Source organism: Epinephelus lanceolatus, chromosome 3 (assembly GCF_041903045.1).
Source record: "Epinephelus lanceolatus isolate andai-2023 chromosome 3, ASM4190304v1, whole genome shotgun sequence".
Classification (NCBI taxonomy): Eukaryota; Metazoa; Chordata; class Actinopteri; order Perciformes; family Serranidae; genus Epinephelus; species Epinephelus lanceolatus.
Window position 1 is genome coordinate 50,606,989 of NC_135736.1, and position 23,151 is coordinate 50,630,139.

Sequence of the window (23,151 nt, forward strand, 5' to 3'; positions counted from 1 at the left end):
TTATTTTTTCAAAACTTTATTTATTGTAAACTTTAAATGTGTCAGTAAAGTTGTGTCTGTGTTTTTTCAGGCCTGATCTGATCGACTTTGACAAACTGAAGAAATCCAATGCTCACTACAACCTGCAGAACGCCTTCAACCTGGCAGAGCAACACCTGGGCCTCACCAAGCTGCTGGACCCAGAGGGTACGATACTGAACCAGTTCAACTAAACCTGACCTGGTAAACCCAAATGTGTAGTGAGGGTGAACTGGGAACGTCTGGCTGAAGCTTCTGTCCGCGAGGCCTTAAACTGTTGCCTCTGGAAGAATTCATGCTTCCCATTGGAGGTTGGGTAAATCAAATCCAAATGGTCCATGTTGAAAGTCTGCATTGTGGAGGCAGCTGCTAGGAGCTATGGTCAGAATGTAGTTGGTGCCTGTGGTGGTGGCAACCTCAGAACTCACTGATGGACATCACCAGTGAAGGAGGCCTTTCAGGCTTGGTCTGGGGATGTCCTGAAGCAGCAGAAGGGTACTAGTTGGCCTAAAGGTCTACAGCTGTGGTGGTCACCAAAGCAAGAACCCAGGTGTGGGAAGAGTCTGGGGAGGGTATGGAAAAGGACTTGGCCTCAAGAAAGTTCTGGCAGACCTGGCAGGAAGAGAAAGCAGGGCTTGTCTCAAGCAGACCCAGACTGGAGCGCTCCTCCATATCCCTGGCAGAGGTCTCTGAGGTAGTCTGAAAGTTCCTCAGCAGCAAGGTGCCCGGTGTGGATGAGATTCACCCTGAGATGCTGAAGTATTTGGACATTGCTTGGCTGTCTTGGCTGACACACATTTTCAGTGTTGTGTGGAGGTCGGGTACAGGGCTGCTGGATGGATCTTGTGGAGATTACTGTGGGAATATGGGGTACCAGAGTTGTTGTTCCGAGCCATCTGGTCCTTGTATGACCAAAGTGAGAGCTGCGTCTAAATACTCGGCACATTCGGTCCAGTTTAGGGACCTCAGAATTGTATCTCTGCTCTTTGCTGATGATGTGGTTCTGTTGACTTTATCACACCATGACCTCTAGCATGATCTGGGGTGGTTTGCAGAGTCAGCTCCTCCCAGTCTGAGGTCATGGTTCTCTGCTGGAGAACAGTGGATTGTTCCCTCTGGGTTGGGAGAGAGTTAATGTACCAAGAGAAGGAGTTCAAGTATCTCAGGGTCTTGTCCACAAGTGAGGGTAGAATGGAGTGTGAGATAGATCTGTGTTTTGGAGCGGTGTCAGCAGTGATGTGGGCTTCTGCAGGGAGCTAGGAGTAGAGCCACTGCTCCTTCACATTGAGGTGGCTCAAAATCTGACCAGGATACTCCTGGACGCCTCTTGTTAGAGGTGTTCCAGGCATGTGCACTGGTAGGAGGCCCCGAGCAGACTCATAACGCCTCAGATCCTCCAGGAGGAGCTTGAAAATGTTGCTGAGGAGACATCTGGAGTACTTTGCTCCGCCTGCTGCCCCCGAAACCTGGACCTGGATAGGAAGATGACAATGGACGTGTGACTCGACAACACACTACCAGTTTAACTAAACCTGACTGAAAACATACAACCAGTGTTTGAAGTGTTGATGTTCATGTTCCTCCTGAGGTCCTGACTGGAGACAGGAGGTCACATGTTGGGTTGTTGTAGAGGTTCATGTCAGAGCGGCTGTTTTACTGATGTGAGCACATTTACAGAAAATGTCAAACAGAATAATTTATACGACAGAAATCATTAAACGTTGTTTTGTGCGTTGCAGACATAAGCGTGGACCATCCTGATGAGAAGTCAGTCATCACCTATGTGGTGACGTACTACCACTACTTCTCAAAGATGAAAGCTCTGAAGGTGGAGGGCAAACGAATCGGAAAGGTCAGAAAACACATGCAAACACCAGCAAACCTTTGAAACCAAAGATCAGGGAACATTTATTGATTAATGTTGACTCTGACGTCAGAAATATCTGTTTACATCCAGTGATTGTTTTTTTTTACCAGATGAAATATTCAGACAACTTCACATGAAACTACATAAAATTCCCCACAAATACACAAGAACACACAAACTCTTTAAAAACATGAGTTAAACAACCGACAGCTGACGAGAGCGGACAAGGTGGATAGGTCGTCTTCTACACCAGGAGGTTCAGGCTTCACCCAGATTTGGAGACAGTTCCAGGGAACAAAACAAGAACATTTTTGAAAACAATAAAAGAAGAAACAGTTGAGCTCACGTCCAGACTGAAGTTCAGCAGAGTTCACACACAATCTGATGTCTCTGCTGTTTCTATCCAGGTGTTGGATAACGCCATTGAGACGGAGAAGATGATCGAGAAGTACGAGTCTCTGGCCTCAGACCTGCTGGAGTGGATCGAACAGACCATCATCATCCTCAACAACAGAAAGTTCGCCAACTCTCTGGTCGGAGTCCAGCAGCAGCTTCAGGCCTTCAACACCTACCGAACTGTGGAGAAACCTCCAAAGTCAGAACCTACACCTTTTACTTTGATCCAACAAAACGTATTTTCAGAACTCCACATACTGACTGAAAATATCAAACACAACTTTTACTGAACTCAAATACAAGACCAGCTCGTACACCTACCTCCTTCAACATCATCACCACATTGTGTACCGTCTCCTCCTCTTCATCTCTACCTGCTCTGCTTCCTCCTCTGACCTCTTTTTACCCTGTGTCCCTCTCTTCTGTCTTCAGGTTCACAGAGAAGGGAAACCTGGAGGTTCTTCTGTTCACCATCCAGAGTAAGATGAGAGCCAACAATCAAAAGGTCTACATGCCCCGTGAGGGAAAACTCATCTCAGATATCAACAAGGTGAGAGCTGCTCCACCTCCATCACCATCACATGCAACCCATGTTTGGCAGTATAGACAGAGATAAGTTTTATAGGATCGTCTCACCAAAAGGGGAATTCTTTAGCGACACATTGCTGCATTTCCAGCTGTGTTCACCAGGGTTTCTGGCAGCAATTATGTGACCAAGATTGGGTGTTTTTTTTTAATGATGTATTGCTGCATTTCCAGCAGCCGCTGTGCAACAAAAATGGATTAGGTTTTTTTTTTTGACAGGTCGCTGCGTTTTCAGTGATGTTTTGGATCCTTTTGAGCAACATTTGCACCACAGAAACATGTAGCGGCACATCACAGCGTTTCCAGCTGTGTTTCCAGCAGCATTTGTGCCATCAAATATTTTAGTGACACATTTTGCATTTCCAGCAGCCATTGTGCCACCAAAGTGGGGCGTGTTTGTAGAGATGTTTTGCTGTGTTTCCAGCAGCATTTACAGTTTCGTTTTCAGTTTCGATGTTGGTTTGGTCTGTATGTGTTCAGCAGAAACAGTAAGGTTAAAGTCGGCAGCTGTTACTCCATAGCTCGCAGGGGCGTAAATATAGACAGTGCAGGCAGTGTGGTTGCACTGGGGCCCATGGGGTGGAGGGGTCCGACTGCCACCTGGAATTACGCCCGTGTTCAAAGAAGAACTCGCATTAAAACAAAAATGGTGCTATTTTCCATACATGCCCTAAATAAGATGAGATACACCTTTATTGATCCCATAATTGAGAAAATTCCAGTGTTACAGCAGTCAAGGGGAAAGAGTCAGATTAAAGATTTCAAAATTTAAACTTAAAAACTTAAAAAACTAGGCATGCAAAATAAGTGCAAAAATACAAGAAACGGCAATAAATAACAATAACAATAATGATAGTAATAATAATAATGAGCAGCAGTGAATGAAAATGAGCAGTGGATAAAGGGAGCACATCTAGTGCAAGTGATTGTATGTGCAAAACAGCAGACAGCTGTGGTGTCCATTAAGTGTCCATAGTGTCAGTAAAGTGTCCATGGTGCAGTTTAGCAGGCAAACCCATCTCCATCATGGCTTTCTGGTTTTGTAAAACAGTGTCAATCTTTAACAAATTATAAACTTACTCTACATAAACTATTTAAAAAACTACGTGTCTAATACTAATGTGTCCAATATCAAGTATCTGCAAGTGGATGTAATATAAAAGCAGCAGTAAAACACACTGTTGCTAAAATATATATACACCTAAAACTGTGTGTGTGTGTGTGTGTGTGTGTGTGTGTGTGTGCTCCACAACTTGTAACTAGGGCGTAATAGGGCCCCTCATAATAGCGTGCACTGGGGCCCATTGTAACTATCTTACGCCACTGACAGCTCGTAATGATTCTGTTAAGAAGTGTTTGATGGTGATGTGGTGTTTGTCGTCAGGCCTGGGAGCGACTGGAGAAGGCGGAACACGAGAGGGAGCTGGCTCTGAGGACGGAGCTGATTCGTCAAGAGAAACTGGAACAACTTGCACGACGGTTCGACCGCAAGGCGGCCATGAGAGAGACCTGGCTCAGCGAGAATCAGAGACTGGTTTCACAGGTGAGAAGGCGCACAGTCAGCAGCAGCTACCAAGTGCTGCTCCACGTGAAAAACTGTGTTTTTCCTGCTATCACATCACATTCTGGTCTTATTGTGACCAAAAAGGGACAGAATTAAATTAAATATTTGTTTGTTTCCTGAATTCTCTGCTTTCTCTCTCCAGGACAACTTTGGTTTTGACCTTCAGGCCGTCGAGGCGGCCACCAAGAAGCACGAGGCGATTGAGACTGACATTGCGGCATACGAGGAACGTGTCCAGGCCGTGGTCTCTGTGGCGAAGGAGCTGGAGGTGGAGCGCTACCACGACATCAAACGCATCACAGCCAGGAAAGACAACGTGATCCGGCTGTGGGAGTACCTGCTGGAGCTGCTGAAGGCCCGCAGACAGAGACTGGAGATGAATCTGGGCCTGCAGAGAGTCTTCCAGGAGATGCTCTACATCATGGACTGGATGGATGAGATGAAGGTACACTGGCCAAACAAACCTACATGGTAGATTTTAGGGTCAGGAGAGACAATCATTTTTTTATTCAGTTCATCCAGTACAGAGAGGTCCAGGATGTGTTTAACCCAAAAACCAAAAACAGGAAGTAACTGTTGGCGTCCTTGAAGTGATCCTGTCCTTATCTCTGGATTTAGGGAGGAAGCTCATGGCTGCCATCATCACTCTTGGTTGTCTTTGTCTCTTTCTGCCTTTGGTCTCCAGATGCTGCTGCTGTCTCAGGATTATGGGAAGCATCTGTTAGGTGTGGAGGACTTGCTGCAGAAACACGCTCTGGTGGAAGCTGACATCGCCATCCAGGCAGACAGGGTGAAGGCAGTCAGCACAAACGCCACCAAGTACTCCGTCAACGACGACGGTGAGCAGCATGCAGCATGATCTGTCCTCGTCTATCAGTTGTAATATTCTGTCTGAATTTTAGATGTTTTTTCATATTCATGATTCATCTTATTCATTACTTGTTTTTCACTGTGACTTCCTGACAAGGAGCAGATACACTGGGTAGGCAGTTTACTTTGATAAGACCAGTGCTTCTCTCTGTAGTGGGTGTGACTGCAGGCTAGGTCAGTGGTTCTCAACCTGTTTCATGTCAAGTACTTATAAAATGATACACATCAGGTCACAGACCCCCATTTGATAAGGTTTCTCATCAGGGACCTGAAAATATTTTAGTTCTTAGACCAAAATTTTAGAGTCGTACCTACAGTTGAAGAGAAACTGTAGAGGAGGTGAATGGTTGGGACAGAGTTGCTGCTCCAAGAGAAGGAGTTCAAGTATCTCGGGGTCTTGTTCACAGTGAGGGTAGAATAGAGCGTAAGATGGATCAGTGGTTTGGCACAACGTCTGCAGTGATGCAGGAGCTGCGCCGGACCATCGTGGTGAAGAGGGAGCTGAGCCAAAAGGCAATGCTTTCGATTTCCTGGTCCATCTGCGTCCCAACCCTCACCTATGGTCATGAGCTCTGGGTAGTGACTGAAAGAATGAGGTCACAGATACAAGCGTCTGAAATGAGCTTCCTCTGTAGGGTGTCTGGGCTCAGCCTTAGAGATAGGGGGAGGAGTCAGACATCTGGAGGGAGCTCGGAGTAGAGCTGCTGCTCCTTCATGTTGAGGTGGTTCAACATCTGATCAGGATCCTCCTGGTCTAGCTGGTAGTAGGCCCCGGGGCAGACCCAGAACACACTGGAGGGATTATAGATCTATGGATGGATGGATGCATGAAATTGGATGGATGAAAGTGGATGGATGGATGACTCTTACCCACACTGGGCTCACTTCTGTAGTGAATTAAATAATAAAAAATAAACTATTCCCATTTCTCTGGGGACCCCCTGGAACTCTCTAAAGGACCCCTGGGGGTCCCAGGACTCCTGGTTGAGGACCACTGGTCTAGATTATTTCAAACCTTTTGGAAATGAAATTAAATGCTGATAACAGAGGTAAATGTCTCCCTGTCCAGGCTATAAGCCCTGTGACCCTCAGGTCATCCAGGATCGGGTCTCCCACCTGGAATTCTGCTACCAGGAGCTCACCCAGCTGGCCGCCGAGCGCCGCGCCCGCCTGGAGGAGTCTCGCCGTCTCTGGAGATTCTTCTGGGAGATGACCGAGGAGGAGGGCTGGATCCGTGAGAAGGAGCAGATCCTGTCCTCTGTCGAGCACGGCAAAGACCTGACAGGGGCGCTGCGCCTCCTCAGCCAGCAGAGCGCCCTGGAGGATGAGATGAGCGGCCGCGCTGGCCACCTCCAGCACACCATTGCAGAGGGCCGGGCCATGGTGCAGGCCAACCACTTTGCTGCCACTAAGATCCAGGAGCGCATCGATGACCTGCAGGCTCAGTGGGCAGCGCTGGAGCAGCTGGCAGCGGTAAGGAAGAAGAGGTTGGAGGAGGCTCTGGCACTGCACCAATTCCAGGCTGATGCAGATGATGTTGACGCCTGGACACTGGACGCCTTGCGCATTGTCTCCAGTGGAGAGACTGGCCATGACGAATTCTCAACCCAGGCTCTGGTCAGGAAGCACAAAGACGCAGCAGCGGAGGTGGCCAGCTACCGGCCAGTCATTGACTCACTCCACGAGCAGGCGGCCTCACTGCCTAAAGAGGAGGCTGACTCAGAGGAGGTGCATGGACGTCTGGCCGGCATCGAGGAACGCTACAAGGAGGTGGCAGAACTGACGAAGCTGAGGAAGGAGGCGCTGCAGGATGCTCTGGCACTCTACAAGATGTTCAGTGAGGCCAACGCCTGTGAGGTTTGGATTGATGAGAAGGAGCAGTGGCTGAACAGCATGGAGATACCCGAAAAACTGGAGGACCTGGAGGTCATACAGCACAGGTGGGACTACAACATGCCTTATACATGTTGGTGATGGTACATCTCTTTTGGCCAGAACTGATTCATATGATCCATGTCCTCTGCAGGTTTGAAAGTCTGGAGCCGGAGATGAACAACCAGGCGTCTCGCGTTGCTGTGGTAAACCAGATCGCCCGGCAGCTGATGCACAATGGTCACCCGAGCGAAAAGGACATCAAGACACAGCAGGACAAACTCAACAACAGGTACAAGCAGATATAATAACTCACAAAGAATAACAAAAATTACAAAGATGCAACAAAGTCATTGTCCTCAATGTAAACACCATGAAACTGTAGGTGTGATTGACCTGATCCTTTTCTCTACTTACAGGTGGAGCCAGTTCCGCGATCTGGTGGACCAGAAGAAGGAGTCCCTGAACTCTGCTCTGGGTGTGCAGAACTACCACCTTGACTGCAACGAGACCAAGTCATGGATCAAAGAAAAGACCAAAGTCATCGAGTCCACCCAAGAGCTGGGCAATGACCTCACTGGGGTCATGGCCCTGCAGCGAAAATTGACTGGTATGGAGCGCGACCTAGCCGCCATTGAGGACAAGCTGGGTGACCTGCGAGGCGAAGCCCAGCGGCTGGCAGAGGAGCACCCTGACCAGGCCAAGGCTATCACAGGCCGTCTGGCTGAGATCAACGCTGTCTGGGAGGAAATGAAGAACACTCTGAAGAATCGTGAGGAGTCTCTGGGTGAGGCCAGGAAACTGCAGCAGTTTTTGCGTGAGCTGGATGACTTCCAGTCCTGGCTGTCCCGCACTCAGACAGCCATCGCCTCGGAGGACATGCCGAACACGCTGGCTGAGGCTGAGAAGCTCATGGCCCAGCATGAAGGCATCAAGAACGAGATCCAGAACTATGAGGAGGACTACCAGAAGATGCGGGACATGGGGGAGATGGTGACGCAGGGCCAGACGGACGCACAGTACATGTTCCTCCGACAGAGGCTCCAAGCGCTTGACACCGGCTGGAACGAACTGCACAAGATGTGGGAGAACCGGCAGAACCTATTGTCCCAGTCCCACGCCTATCAGCTGTTCCTCAGGGACACCAAGCAGGCCGAGGCCTTCCTCAACAACCAGGTAAACGCTAAAGCTTCACCTCACTGCACTATTGTGTCTTTATCAGCAGGTTCATGACTCTGTGTCCATGGATTCATGCTGAAGACATGTCAAGTCAAGATACAGATCTCAGAATCTAATAACATCCAGTGATGACAGTGTCTGCAACTGGAATTAGGCCAGTTTATTTGGCCTGAATTCTGAGTTTGGGCCTATGCTGGGCCAAGTCATTTCTGATAATAGCTTGCATGTTTTAGCACCTTTCAAGGGACCCAGGGATGCTTTACATTTAGGATACAATTAGTTGATTTGCACAGAATTTCCAGATCCCATTCCTGCTCTCTAGAGAATGAACCCTCATGATTTTAATGACATTTCTTCCAGAATCATTCTCAGCATAAACGTACCCCAGCATGTCACTGTCCCACAAACATCCTGTATCAGTACTGAACCCTGTGTCCTCACCCAACAGGAGTACGTCCTGGCTCACACTGAGATGCCCACCACTCTTGAGGGCGCCGAGGCCGCCATCAAGAAGCAGGAGGACTTCATGACCACCATGGATGCCAACGAGGACAAGATCAACAGTGTGGTGGAAGCTGGCAGACGGCTGGCCAGTGACGGAAACATCAACGCTGAACGCATTCAGGAGAGAGTCGCCTCCATCGACGACAGGTAAACCTCAGCTTCAGGTCACGTTTCAGACATTTTACTTATTGGGACTTTTTTTATAATTCAATTCAAGTCAAATTTATTTATATAGCCCAATATCACAAATCACAATTTTCCTCAGAGGGCTGTACAACATCCATCTGTCCTTAGACCCTCACAGCTGATGAGGAAAAACCCTGCCCAAATAAACTCTTTAATGGCAGTAGTAGTAGGCATCAGACAGCAACGCAGCCACGACCCACGATCCATGCACAACCACAATCCGTAGAAACCTGCAAGACAAGAGAGCACATAAGCTCTGACGGAGAAGCTGAGTTAGAAACATGCATACCCCTTTTCACCCAACATGGAACTGGGTTTGTTCCGGTTCCCACACCTAATTTTAAACCATTCAGAACATTTCACCCAAAAATAAACAGGTTTAGAACCCAAAAAGTTGGTTCTCTCCTGGAAACTAAAAATAGCAGGTTTTCCTTGACCTGTAGTTTGAACCATGATGACATCAGTGGGTGAATCATATTTTAAAGGTAAAGGGAAAAGAAAGAGCGTGCAGTGGTCTCATTTATAGTTGGTCTATGCTTGTTTTTTTGGGTAAAAACAAATTTATGTAAGAACAGAACAAAAGTTTGCAGGTTATCAGTGTTATCAAAACTGGTGGAAATGCAGGCTGGTTCGCGAGATAGCACCAAGGTTCCAAGAATCCTGAACAGAACCACTTAAAAACCTGAGCTAATTAGTAGGATAGGGGGTTAGCATTAATGGAACATGAACGTAACGAGTAAAAGGAGAATTGGAGAGGAGCTTGGTGTATCACAGGAGGTCCCCCATTAGACTAGGCCTATATCAGTTAGACTAGGGGCTGGTCCAAGACTGAGGTAGTGCTAACAACAAGAGCCAGCCCTAACTATAACAGTCTGTCCTAAAAATAAGAGCCAGTCCTAACTATAACAGCCAGTCCTAACAGTAAGAGCCAGCCCTAACTATAAGAGCCAATCCTAACTATAAGAGTCAGCCCTAATGAAAACAGTCAGTCCTAACTATAAGAGCCAGTCCTAATGATAAGAGCCAGTCCTAACTAAGGGCCGTAATATACTTGCTGCAAACAACACGACTGCATCAAGGCTGCCATGCGTGATCTGCGTTCATTTGATGCGTCGGCTGCACATCTCAACGTGAGGTACCGTGATGTGTACGCGAGATGCAACATTGACATGACCGCTAGAGGCGCTCGTGTGAATGAACATGGTGAACGTGAGATCAGACCAAATGGAGTCGCTGTCAGAGCAATGGCAGAGACTTTTGAAGAGAGACTGACAGACCTGGTGCGGATGCGGCATGCCGGCATGCACTACCCGATTTCCGGGTTATATTTCTGTTGTCTGCTCTAAGTGGAGACCGCCAGTATTGTGCGTTTTGATTGTGTAGTGCTGCAGCAAGTATATACACAGACATGGCGCATCGTGTACGTGTACGTTTGATCAAGCGGCAAGTCTATTATGGCCCTGAAAGAACAAGTCCTAACTTTAAGAGCCAGCCCCAACTATAAGAGATAACCCTAAATGTAAGAGCCAGCCCCAACTATAAGAGTTAACCCTAACCATAAGAACCAACCCTGGCTTCAAGTGTCAGCCCTAACCATAAGAGCCAGCCCTAACTATGCGAGCCAATCCTAACTGCAAGAGCCCACCCTAACTATAAGTGTCGGCCCTAACTATAAGAGCCAGCCCTAACTATGCGAGCCAATCCTAACTGCAAGAGCCCACCCTAACTATAAGTGTCGGCCCTAACTATAAGAGCCAGCCCTAACTATAAGAGCCTGTCCAAACTGTAAGTGTCAGCCCTAACTGTAAAAGCCAACCCTAACTCTAAGAGCCAGCCCTAACTATAAGCTTCATCAAAAAGGAAAGTCTACAGTCTACTGTTAAATGTGAATAATGAGCTCACTTGAACAGTAATGCCATAGATCACAGAGATCACAGCCTAACCTGTAAAGGTAATAAGTTCCTTCTACTGTTACTGTATGGAGTGTTCCTTATGTGTTGGCGTCTGACCTCGCCCTCTGTGTTTCAGGCATAAGAAGAACAGGGAGGCTGCGGTGGAGCTGTTGATGAGACTGAAGGACAACAGAGACCTGCAGAAGTTCCTGCAGGACTGCCAGGAGGTCAGAACTCCTCAAAAACACACTGATCGACTTCATTGTGTGTTCGCTAACTCAATGGTTGATTTCCTTAAGTCTGTCCAACACTTTGGTCCAGAGGCAGATAGACATGTACTGATCCGATTCCTGCTGCTCACAGGATGAATCCTTTAGCAGCCGTTCACATGCTGCATTTTTTGTGCCCTCTAATCCAGTTTTTGATTTAGACACACGGCAGGCACGCTCAAATGCCAGCGTGATGTGCATGTGTCTCTAAGCGGCTGTTTTTTAGGGTGTGATAGCTGCGCCCTGAGATAAACTGAGATCAACTTTTGGAATGCAGCAGTGCGCACCACGTGTCATGTGATGAGAAACAACCAATCACAGCCAACAGATATATTTCCTTCTTCAGAAAATATTAGTGTGTGAAGAATGTGCAGGAGAAGTTGATCATGTTACTGCAGAGCTGTCAGAGCTTTACATCTATCCCACAGACATGCAGGAAGAAAATCAGCTCAGCACTCAGGATTGCATGAAAGAAGGCTGGTACTTGTTAAGGTCCCTTAGCAACATCAGACGCAACCTGTCGCCAGGCTCTTGAAAGTTGGCGCAGAAAAGGCACAGGAGTCACACACAGCGCCTGACCTTGCGTCTTCCAGGCGGTTCAAGACACGGCATGTATATGGTCCTATAGGATTTTAGTGACGTCCCTGCTAACGTTTTGTGTTTGTGTCCAGCTGTCTCTGTGGATCAATGAGAAGATGCTCACAGCTCAGGACATGACCTACGACGAGGCCAGGAACCTGCACAGCAAGTGGCTGAAGCACCAAGCCTTCATGGCCGAACTGCAGTCCAACAAAGAGTGGCTGGACAAGATTCAGAAGGTACGGAGAGTCCGAACTAGGCCAAAGTCTGTTCTGATTAATGTTCTCCGCATGGACAGTACAAAGTAGTAGATCACATCTGTATATTCTTGTATCTTATAGTCAATGGCAGTCATAGATAAGCACCAGGAAACAGTATCCCTTCATTTAGAACATAAAATACTGTTCAGTTTGAAATTCAATTCAGTTTAGTAGTAGTAGTAGGTGTCATGTCAGACCACAGCAGCAGCGCAGCCACGACCCACAATCCTCAAAACCTGTTGAACCTGAGCACGAAAGCTGTGGGGGAGAAGCCAAGTTAGTGATATGCATTAATAGGATATGAATGTTTGCAAATGAAGAGACAGAGAGAAGGACAAAGTAGCTTGGTGTATCACAGGAGGTCCCCAATCAGACCAGGCAAATATCAGTCTAACTAGGGACTGGTCCAAGGCAAGCCTGAGCCAGTCCTAACTTTAAGAGCCTGTCCTAACTATAAGAGCCAGTCCTAACTGTGTCAGTCCAAACTGTAAGAGCCAGTCCTAAGTATAAGAGCCAGTCCTAACTACAAGAGCCAACCCTAACTATAAGAGCCAACCCTAACTGTAAGAGCCAGCCCTAAGTATAAGAGCCAGCCCTAACTACAAGAGCCAACCCGAACTATAAGAGCCAACCCTAGCTATAAGTGTCAGTCCTAACTGTAAGAGCCTGTTCTAACTATAACAGTCAGCCCTAACTATAAGAACCAACCCTAACTATAAGAGCCAACCCTAAATATGCATCAACCCTAAACATAAGAGCCAGCCCTAACTATAAAAGTCAGTCCTAACTATAAAAGCCTGTCCTAACTTTAAGCCTAATCAAAGAGGAATAAAATAATAATAAGTAAAATGAGCATGAATTAACATTACAGAGTTAAACATTCAATTCAATTCAATTTTCAATTCAATTTCATTTATAAAGCCCAATATCACAAATCACAATTTGCCTTGGAGAGTGAATCTAATCTTTCATAGATTGAGGAGGAGTGAGCTAATTTATACTAATTTAAGGTACAAGTTTTCTTTATGAACAACCTAACTAGCAAACTAACAACCTGATCCCTCCAAAACAGATGGTTACAGAAGGTAGCCTTGGTTCTATGAATGAAGGTCAACACGCCAGCTTGCATTGTCATTCACTAGGCTGGTTCGGCCAAACAAACATCCGATCAGATTGTTTCATTGGATTTTAGATTATTACAGAAAATAAACAAATAATTCTGATCCTTCCAGGTTCTGTTCAGAGAGATAATATTCACTAATGAACTCCACTTTATGATTACTGAAGAATAAATTCAATCACCAAAAGTACAAAGCTAACATTAGGCTGTAAACAAACGTCACCATGGTCACATGACTTAATGTCACCACCACAATGAGGCTGTGACGTCGTGTTCGGAGTGATGACGTTCTGTCGTCTCTTGTTAGAGACACATAAAGCTGTAAACTGACAGCGGGGTGTTTACTGGCGGAGAACAGAAGATGAACGTCTCTTCAGCTCATGTTAACCTCAGACCTTATTTCACACATCGAACCAAAAACACATAGAATTCAAGACGAAGGAACAGGAAGTGCTAACATGCTAACTCATTTCTGGGTTTTAGGGCTAATTCTTGGAGGCTTCCAGTAGAATTAGAAATCAATGAAAACAACAAACAAACGCAATGTCAGTTTATTCATAAGTCATATAAAATATATTGATCACAAGAAGTTGAAATGGCTGATAGCAGATAAGTTTAGCTTTAATTAGGCTAGTTCACCAGTTAAAAAGCTCATTAGCACAATGGAGAAATTTAATTAATGTAAGAAGTATTTATTTCTACAAGTTTAAATGGCATTAAAGAAACATTAATTAGCTCACTAGCTAACTAGCTACCTTGTTACTGTTTGAGAAATACACATGAATTCTTGCTGTTTTGAACCACGATGACTCGAGCAAAAGAGGAGTTTTAGCTTGCTAACTTATGTTAGCATAATGTGGCTCTGTTGATGACAGTGGCACAGGTATTATTGTTAGCTTATGTTAGCTTATGTCAACTGTAGCTTCACTTTGACTTATTTTTAGGTTTAGGTCTTCAAAATGGTCCAGATAATGTGAAATGACTCGTTCTTACAGTTGGCTAACAATGTGAAGTAAACAGAAGTCGTAGCTTTTATTGGATATTTTTTCACATTAAAACTGCAGTAAAAGCACAAAATGAAAACTGAATTAAGAATCAAACCAATATTTATTACACTGACACCCTGAAAGGCTGTGTCACATGGAAATCCATGCTAATTACCATAGAATGTAAAATAATGGACGTAGCCACCGTGACGTCACCCGCTGATTTGTGGACTCTTGTTTTGAAACCTCAAGCTCAGCATTATGGCTGTTGCTATCTTGGTGTTTGGAGCCAGTAGTGACTGTCTTCTGACGAGAGGGTGTAGCTGTGGGTACTGCTTCACCTCTGTCCTGATTTACAGGTTGCCATGGTAGCGACTTGTCAATCACCATGTAGCCACACCCTAAAGCAAGGGTCATCAACTTTGTTGGTTCCATAGATTTTAATGATACGGAGATAACAGATACCAAGATGACGCCTATTCAGTCCTGTGGAACTGTTTGCCTGGTGCAAACCCCCAGTAAAACTTTCTTTAGCTTCAGAATTGACCTCCACGATATATGGCCCACTGAACATGCACAGTAGTGTATCTCTTGCTGGCTTCGCCCACGAGTTCTTGCTCCGCTCATAGACTTTAAATTGAGATGACGTTGTGGGTTTTTAAATCACTCTTCATTTTCATTTTTGGGGATTAAGTCCAAATTAGCCTGTCGTTGTTTAAGAATTTAATTATGAAGAAGGAAAAAAAGCTAGCACACCTTAACGCATGCCCTCCTCCTCAAATTTTATGGATTCATTAATATTTTGCAGGCTTGATGGGAAGCCTTGGCGGCCGCCAGTTGACAAGCACTGTTCTAAAGCCTCCCATGCTTCATCATTTATTTTTCTCTAAATGGGATCTTCATTTACTAACGAACATCATGCTGAGTTAAAGAAGACTTGAAACTAGAGATTGAGACCAGTACAGCTCTGATCACACAGGAAGTGCTTCAGCAGCTGGAGGTGGCTTTTTGTGATAGTTTTTAATGAGAATGAAGCTTTTTGCTCGATGGCGCTGTTGCCGGAGCACAGGTTGTCAAACTGCCCCTGAGTCATCCTAAAATATGCCTGTAAACGTCCATGATGGAGGAGAAGCTCCTGGACCAACTGGTGGTACTCCCCATGATCCAGCCTCTTTTTTAGGGTCTCATGTACCCACACAGATCTCTGTTTATCTGCTGACAGCCTCTCACCCTCAACCAGAGCTACAGACAGCACCCTCTGCCTCAACATGGCAGCAGCTACACACTCATTACTGCAGGATACACAAGATAAATAAACCGTAGATTGATTACACAGGAAGAAAAAAAAGAAAAGAAAAGGCAGTGCAGTGTACCTCAAGTTTTATAACCTGCAGAACACTTTCTGAGAAATCGGGGCCTTAAACTCATCAGGTAAATGTTCACTGAGGTCATAAATCAGGTGAGAAGGAGACTCATTCTCTCTCTTACTTCGATACAGTCAGACTGGAGTCGCCCCCTGCTGGACATTAGAAACACTGCAGCTGTAAGGCACTTCAGAATTGGCTTCACTTCTGAGAGTCGGAGGCTGCGTCCACTCCTTTATACAGTCTAGCTAATGTTCAGCTATGCCAACTAACAACTCAAATTAAGATTCAATTTGAGGCAAAACAAAAATACAGCAGCTGTTCTGAATTTAAAGTTTCTCAGTCAGGAGCATGTCATCCACTCAGAACACTAATTACTATTCTAAGAGCTCACATTCTTATTTTTTTCTCTCAGCTCTGTATAAACACAGATGAACATAAATATTCTGATCTGTGGGAGAGGAACAGTCAGGTAGAGATGATGAAGGACATCATCAGACCAGCTCTTTACCCCGTTTGACTGTCTGCAGGACGGCATGCTGCTGGTGTCGGAAAAGCCGGAGACGGAGGCAGTGGTGAAGGAGAAGTTGTCAGCGCTCCACACCATGTGGGCGGAGCTGGAGTCCACCACGCAGACCAAAGCTCAGTGTCTGTTCGATGCCAACAAGGCCGAGCTGTTCACTCAGAGCTGTGCCGACCTCGACAAGTGGATGGGAGGCCTGGAGGGTCAGATCCAGTCTGACGATTACGGCAAAGACCTGACCTCCGTCAACATCCTGCTGAAAAAACAACAGGTATGGTCACATGATTACTGCAGCACTGACTCAAGAGGCAGAACTCTCAGAGTTCTCAGAGTGGAAATAATTTCCATGTACACCACTTTATACTTCTAAAGCAGTACGTTCATCAGACCGCTGCTGTTACTTTCACACAGATATGACACAAACTGTACATAAGGTACAACATGAAATACTGCTGTTATATTTAAACTCATAACAATATTCTGAAGAGCCTCTCTGCAGTGTCAGTACTGTTACTGATGATACACTGGTATTAGTACTCTTACACTGTGCTGATAATACAGGATCCAGAGACCGCTGATTACTCGTACCATTAAATATAGCTTCACTATAAATAGTGCTGTTACTAAAAGGGTAGTAGTGGTATTGTCAGTTGTAGTAGTATAATCAGTAGCAGTCCAGGTGTTAGCATTATGGTCTGAATACGCTCCTTGTTGGTGCTGACAGTAGTACTACTGTTAAGGAGGATTTATACTTGTGCTGCAGACCCTACGCTGTAGCCTACACTGTTGTGAGCATTTATACTTGTGCAGTGATGTGTCTGTGTCACTCTGCAGTTTAGGGCCCTTTCCTATAGAACAGGTCTATACCTTGTCCTTTTATTAAACTAACTAAAGAGCCTTATGTTATTTATCTTATGTCATTTCTGTCTCTGCATGGTCGCACCTTTACAGTTCTCCTCTGCTCTCTGTAATGTGCACGGCAGAGTTCGGCCCGAACCCACAGCACGGTACTGTTTACACAGTCAATCAAGCGCAGCCTGTGTTGCGTTCAGGCGTTGTCACATTAATAACAAAAACCAGCACTTGAGTAGGCCATAGCACAATAGCACAGCACTGCTGCGTCGACGTATTTACGTAGTCGATGACGTCGACGATGTTGACACGTCGCCCCAGCCCTACTGCAGTTACACCTCCAAAACACTAGTCGGCGGCAGATGTTTCTGTGAAGTGCTGTAAAGTTTAGTTGATTCAAAACACACAGTAAACACACAGTAAACACACATTAAACATGGCTTAATAGAGACAGTGTCAAACACAAATCAGCTTCACTATAACTCGCAGCATTCACAGACAAACACTTGTCTTTATCTGGACACATTTTCCCCACAAATACAACATCCTAACATTATTAGCACAAGCCTATGGCATTTTACATTGTATAGATTAGCCTAGCAGCTAGCAGAGATTTTCTCTGCTCATATTTCAGCCAGGATAAATCACACACAGTGTGTGGAGGCTTTATTGTCTTCACAATTTATTGTTTCTTATCTGTGAAATTAAAGTAAATCAAAGCTTTGTTTCCACTGAGGGAAATGGTTTCAGCTCACAGAGACAGACAGGAGGTCTGCGTCACTGTGACGTTGAGTCACATATCTGGGGAGGTGCACGTCAGGCTAGGTTATGGCACTGATTTGATGCAGAAGTATAAATTCTGCCTTAGCTGTAATTTAATCAGGACTCCTGTGGTAGATGCAGCAGTGTCACTGGCAGTAGTGTGAGTCTGACTGCTCCCTCCTCTCCGGCAGATGCTGGAGAACCAGGTGGAGGTGCGTCAGCGGGAGGTGGTGGAGCTGCAGAGCCAGGTGAAGGCTCTGGGTAAGGAGGTGAAGGACACAGACGAGGTGGATGGGCGGCGGCAGCTGTTGGAGAGGAAGTTCCAGGAGCTGCTGGAGCCGCTGCGCCGCCGCAAAAACTTCCTGGTGGAGTCCAGAGAAATTCACCAGTTCAACCGAGACGTGGAAGACGAGATTGTACGTACACCCGAAGAACAGAGTCTATTATTATGAAACATGATACACAGAAATCAGAAGATAACCCAGCTCATGTTAAAGATGATGTAATTTTATTTATTTCATCTGTTATTTAAATATGTCTAATAGACTCTTTTTTCTAGAGAGACCTGTGTAAAAAATAATATCTACAGAGGAAACATGAAATTCAGAAGCAGATTCAGAGAAGAGCCAGTAGCGTATAAAATATTGTCATCTGCATAAAAATGTACAAATTAAAAATGTAAATATAAGGTGATTAAAAGAGACCCAGAATGGATCCTTGCGGCACACCTCTACTAACATCTGGGGGACTTTTAATATAATTATTCCATGTCTGTACCATACGCTGAGATATAATGTTATTAATATTATTGTGTTATTTGTAGTTTATTAAACTAAGACGTTAACGTCGAACAGGGACATCCAGCTATGAGACGTTTATCAGTACAGGAGACACGTCACCTGAGCTCCAATCAGAATATTAACTTCAAAATAAAATACGCTGACGGAGCAGGAGACAGCAGAAAACAGTGTCAACTGGTCCTCGTACTTTTTCTGAAACAAATATAAAGAATGCACATCCTCTGAATAAACTTTTTCCAATCGGTGCTGACATCAAAGGAAAAACTTAAGAAAATCAAGATTTGTCACACACGATGTATTGCTGCTCCCGTGCTTTATTCCCACACCAAACAAATGAGCAACATTTCGCCTCACGTAGGAGGCTTCATCAGGCTTACAGAGTAAGGGGCCGTCCCTCTTTTTATAGCATATCCTAAAGGTTGTCCTCCAATAGGAGTGAGGCTATCTGGAGACCTACAAAATACATACAGGAATAATATTATTAATCAGTCAATCACAGATGCATTTTACCATGTTATTCATAAATTTAATACACTTGTGAAAAAAACATTTATTAAAAAGAAATTATAAAAAGTTTTTATATATATATATATATATATATATATATATATATATATACTATTTACAAAAATGGTCTAATACCTCGTACTTTTTCTGTCTGTTAAACTGTGTGACATGTTGGACTGCAGCAGTTTACCTGTCTCGAGGTATTCTGTGGTAAGAACATTGACGGTTATCAAACAGTCCATGGTACTGAAAATTGCAACTGGATGAAGAATTTCACCTTTATTTGAGTTATTTTTAAAAGGGTTTTAAACCATAGTTATTAAACGTGTGTTTGTTTAACCACACCGAAAACCTTCTTATTTTATCCCTTAGAGCAGTGGCATCAAACTCAGTTTAGTTCTTGGCCCACGTACAGCTCAATTTGATCTCAAGTTGGATAGTGGAAAGATTCTGAATATGTTCATCCACTAACAACAACAGATGATTAACGGCTGCGATATCCTCCAAAAAATATGTGCAAATTCAACAGTATGTCTCAGTTTGTCCACATTCAGTCAGCGTCTCAGCAGCAGGGCTCCACCCATATTGTTTTAGGACAGAAGTCTGATACAGATTCTTTTGAACCGAAGCTGCTGTTGGACAAAATTTTGTACAATGTTCAATATCTAGTATTTATTGTTATTTTAGAGAACTGTATTCTGGTCGGGGTGGAAAAACCTCTCAGCCTTCACAGGTGCATCAGTATCAGGTGTGCAAAGTCATCTAGTGGGCCGGTACTGATAATAATTCTGTCATACCGTGTAACCGTGATATTTTCTGAGACGTCATCATACAGTGAAAATCTCATACCACTGCGACCCTAATCACATGATCCTCATCCTGCATTTTAACACAGAATAAATCCATGGTTTGATTTGATTTTAATTTTAGGTCAGCTAGAGCTGAAACAGTGAATGGATTACTTCATCAGTGTCGTTAACATTTTTGTAACTGATGAATTGTTGAAGTCATTTTTCTCATGTGAATATTTATGTCTTTATGACAGTAAATGAAAAGTGTTTGACCTTCAGCTTGACAAAACAAGCTGCTGGAACATTTCTAAATATGAAATGTGATGATATAACTCTTCTGAAGTTCACTGGGGAAAAAAAATCAGCAGATGAATCAGTGATGAAAATAACGGTTAATAATCGGTTAGCAGCATGGAGAGTTTGAACGTCTGCAATTTCATGGCGGCTGAATAAACTCCACGTAGGGACGAAGCTACAGAACAAACCAGTGCGAGGACTTTCAGTTGTTTATCAGAGACGTTGTTTAATTCTTTCTCTGTAATGTCCCAACCAGTCAAAATGTCAAAGTCAGTGGACAGCACCCCCCTCAGGAGGACAGTGTTATTAACAGTGTGAGTTTGTCTTCCAGCTGTGGGTTCAGGAGAGGATGGCCGTGGCCACGTCTTCCGACCATGGACACAACCTGCAGACCGTCCAGCTGCTCATCAAGAAGAACCAGGTGAGAGAACCAGACAGAACAAGTCAGACCTGATCTTAGGGTCCTAAAATCTGAATCAAGACAGTTTTCACATGTAAAGAATTTGTTTTGGTTTCTACACAATAAATTCAATAAACATAAATACAGAAAAGTTTTCAGTAGACCCTTTTAATGTTGACCTCATTATTACATCATCGTGTTAGCTGGTGAGGTAAACACATATCACCTCACAGTCGTAGGGTACAGCATAGTTACAGAAACATAGATGCCCCACTGGGCGCCGTGCGTAGATCTCAAACCCATGACAATAAAAACGACTCATCGAAATCAGTTAAGAGACATAAACATAACAGAGATTTTAATCCGGAAACCACAGCTCCTCTGTTCGCTGTCATTTGTTTACAGGCAAGTCTTGCCTTCTCCAACATAGCGGCGATGCTGACATATTGCTACAACGGGCTGACACAGTCAATGTGGTGTCTACGTATTTATGTTTATGGGTTATTAACCCACTGAAAAGGTTGTCTTGCTGTGTTGTTTGGTGCCAGAAACAAAGGAGTAACTCTCATGGCTCCTACAAGAAATTTTGTCACATACCAGCAACAGCTGCAAGTCAAAAACATCAAAGAAGGCTACGATTTAAGTGAAAGTGTAGCTAGCACGCTAACTAGTGAAAGTTGTGCGCTAATCATCAGCCTTGATCACAACAGTATATAGTAACTGTAACCACAGCTCAGTTTAGAAAGAACAGCACAAGAAAACCTGATGCTTTTCTGTATTCTGACCCTGAAGTTAGCGTTGCACCGGTTCCCTCGTCAAACAGCCAATCAGATTGTTTCATTGGATTTTGGATTATTACAGAAAATAAATAAACATTTCTGATGCTTCAGGTTTTGTTCAGTGAGATGATCTTCACTAATGAACTGAAGGATTATTGAAGAATAAATTCAACCATCAGAAGAAAAAAGCTAACGTTAGGCTGTAAACAAACTACACCACGGTCACATGACTTAACGTCACCACCACAACCAGGCATTAAAGTCACATTCAGCGTGATGACATTCTGTAGTCTCATTTAGACACTTGTTGAAGACACCTAAGCCCAATTTCACCAAACCCTTTCAGTCCAGCACCTGTGGAACCAGCAGTAAGCCTTCAGACATGGTACCTAGACCCTCGGTGTGTTCAGACAGTCCTCTTAAATGTGGGCGGGGTTGTTGTCACTCACTGCTCCGTCCAGCACTCGCTGTATTTCCTCATCAGCGGTGACACATTTCTTCTTTTTCTGATTTTCTGATTTCCACTGTTTCCAAGAATCATTTTGAACTGTGCAGTTGTGAGTCAATCAATAATCAATGCAAACAGACTCTGCAGAAGGAGATCCAGGGTCATCAGCCTCGCATCGACGACATCCTGGATCGCAGTCAGAGCCTCCTGAAAGACGACTCCTCCAATGCAGACGTGATCCGTCAGCGTCTGGCCGCTCTGCAGGAGCTGTGGAGGCAGTTGATGGAGGAGGCAGAGGGCCGCCATGGCCGGCTGCAGGAGGCGCACAAAGCCCAGCAGTACTACTTTGACGCCGCCGAGGCTGAGGCCTGGATGAGCGAGCAGGAGCTGTACATGATGTCGGAAGAGAAGGCCAAGGTTAGACATGCTCTCATTAACTCCATTAGACCTACCGACACCAACACTCCACACTTCCTGATGTTTTTCACTATAAAAGCTGTATGAACCTCTAAAGCACATCTAAACTAACATGAAATACGCTGACGGAGCAGAAATATAGAGACGTTCTTTCTAAAGAAAACAGTGTGAACTCTGTCCTTTATTTAACCCTTGAAAAACAGACCTCCTGCAGACGTTTGATCGTTGTTAATAACCAGAACATTGATTGTTTTAGCAGCACAGAGGGAAGGCTTCTGTCCTCTTCATCATCCAGTTTTGACCTTGTGTTACCTTACCTGCTGTGCAAACATGGTATGTCCCCAAAATGACTGCAGGAGATTGCTGTTTACATAATCCTGTGTATATATACGTCGTCATTATTATATGACATAACATTCATCATTTTTGCAGGAGAAAGCTAAGGTTTCTTTCTTCGTCATCATTGCGTTTTACACTCGTAATGATGCTTTTTCGCTGCGTTACATGTGGTGCAGAAATGTGCTGCGGCACCTGAAGAATGAATGATGAATCCGTCAAAACATATTTTCACTCTGCTCCCAAAAACAAGCATATCTGAAAAACTAAATGATGTACACAGTTCAAATAACGGTCGGAGTGTTAGGATATATTTTTGTTTATGTTTCTATATTTTAAAATCTTTTGCCTCAAAATGTGTTTTCTGAATTATTTTCAAGATACTCCATGAAAGACATCACAATAAACAAAAATACTAGTACAGTACAGAGATCTGTGTTCGAAAATAATATCTACACAGGAACCATGAAATGTATCAGAAGCAGATTAAGAAAAGAACCAGTTGTTTATAAAATAGTATCATTTGCATAAAAAGTACAATAAAATGTAAATAAATTGTGAATAAAAGAGGACCAAGAATGGACCCTTGTGGTACACCTTAACTGAAGTCAAGGGGACTTTAAACACAAATATTCCACATCTGTACTTTATGCTCAGATATAATGTTATGAATATTGTGTCATCTGTAGTTCATTGAATAAACATGTTCACGTCAGTCAGGTGTCACA

The 23,151-nt window shown here is 44.4% G+C and overlaps 1 protein-coding gene across 13 annotated transcripts in view; it reads left to right on the forward strand.

Annotated features, from left to right (window-relative positions):
- Positions 1-23,151, forward strand: part of LOC117255886 (spectrin beta chain, non-erythrocytic 1-like) — a 78,530-nt gene that overhangs the window by 36,710 nt on the left and 18,669 nt on the right. For all 13 annotated transcript variants that reach the window (XR_013490813.1, XR_013490808.1, XR_013490811.1 and 10 more), the window contains 17 exons: positions 71-186; positions 1,758-1,870; positions 2,293-2,480; positions 2,714-2,831; positions 4,251-4,409; positions 4,573-4,875; positions 5,116-5,269; positions 6,370-7,240; positions 7,327-7,464; positions 7,592-8,348; positions 8,800-9,002; positions 11,070-11,160; positions 11,874-12,020; positions 16,042-16,305; positions 17,840-18,064; positions 20,375-20,464; positions 21,809-22,087. Coding sequence is in view for 2 of the 13 variants with exons in the window: in XM_078166563.1 (XP_078022689.1) it covers positions 71-186; positions 1,758-1,870; positions 2,293-2,480; positions 2,714-2,831; positions 4,251-4,409; positions 4,573-4,875; positions 5,116-5,269; positions 6,370-7,240; positions 7,327-7,464; positions 7,592-8,348; positions 8,800-9,002; positions 11,070-11,160; positions 11,874-12,020; positions 16,042-16,305; positions 17,840-18,064; positions 20,375-20,464; positions 21,809-22,087 (4,216 nt within the window). In the remaining 11 variants the exon portion in view is untranslated. The remainder of the gene's footprint in view (positions 1-70; positions 187-1,757; positions 1,871-2,292; positions 2,481-2,713; positions 2,832-4,250; positions 4,410-4,572; positions 4,876-5,115; positions 5,270-6,369; positions 7,241-7,326; positions 7,465-7,591; positions 8,349-8,799; positions 9,003-11,069; positions 11,161-11,873; positions 12,021-16,041; positions 16,306-17,839; positions 18,065-20,374; positions 20,465-21,808; positions 22,088-23,151) is intronic.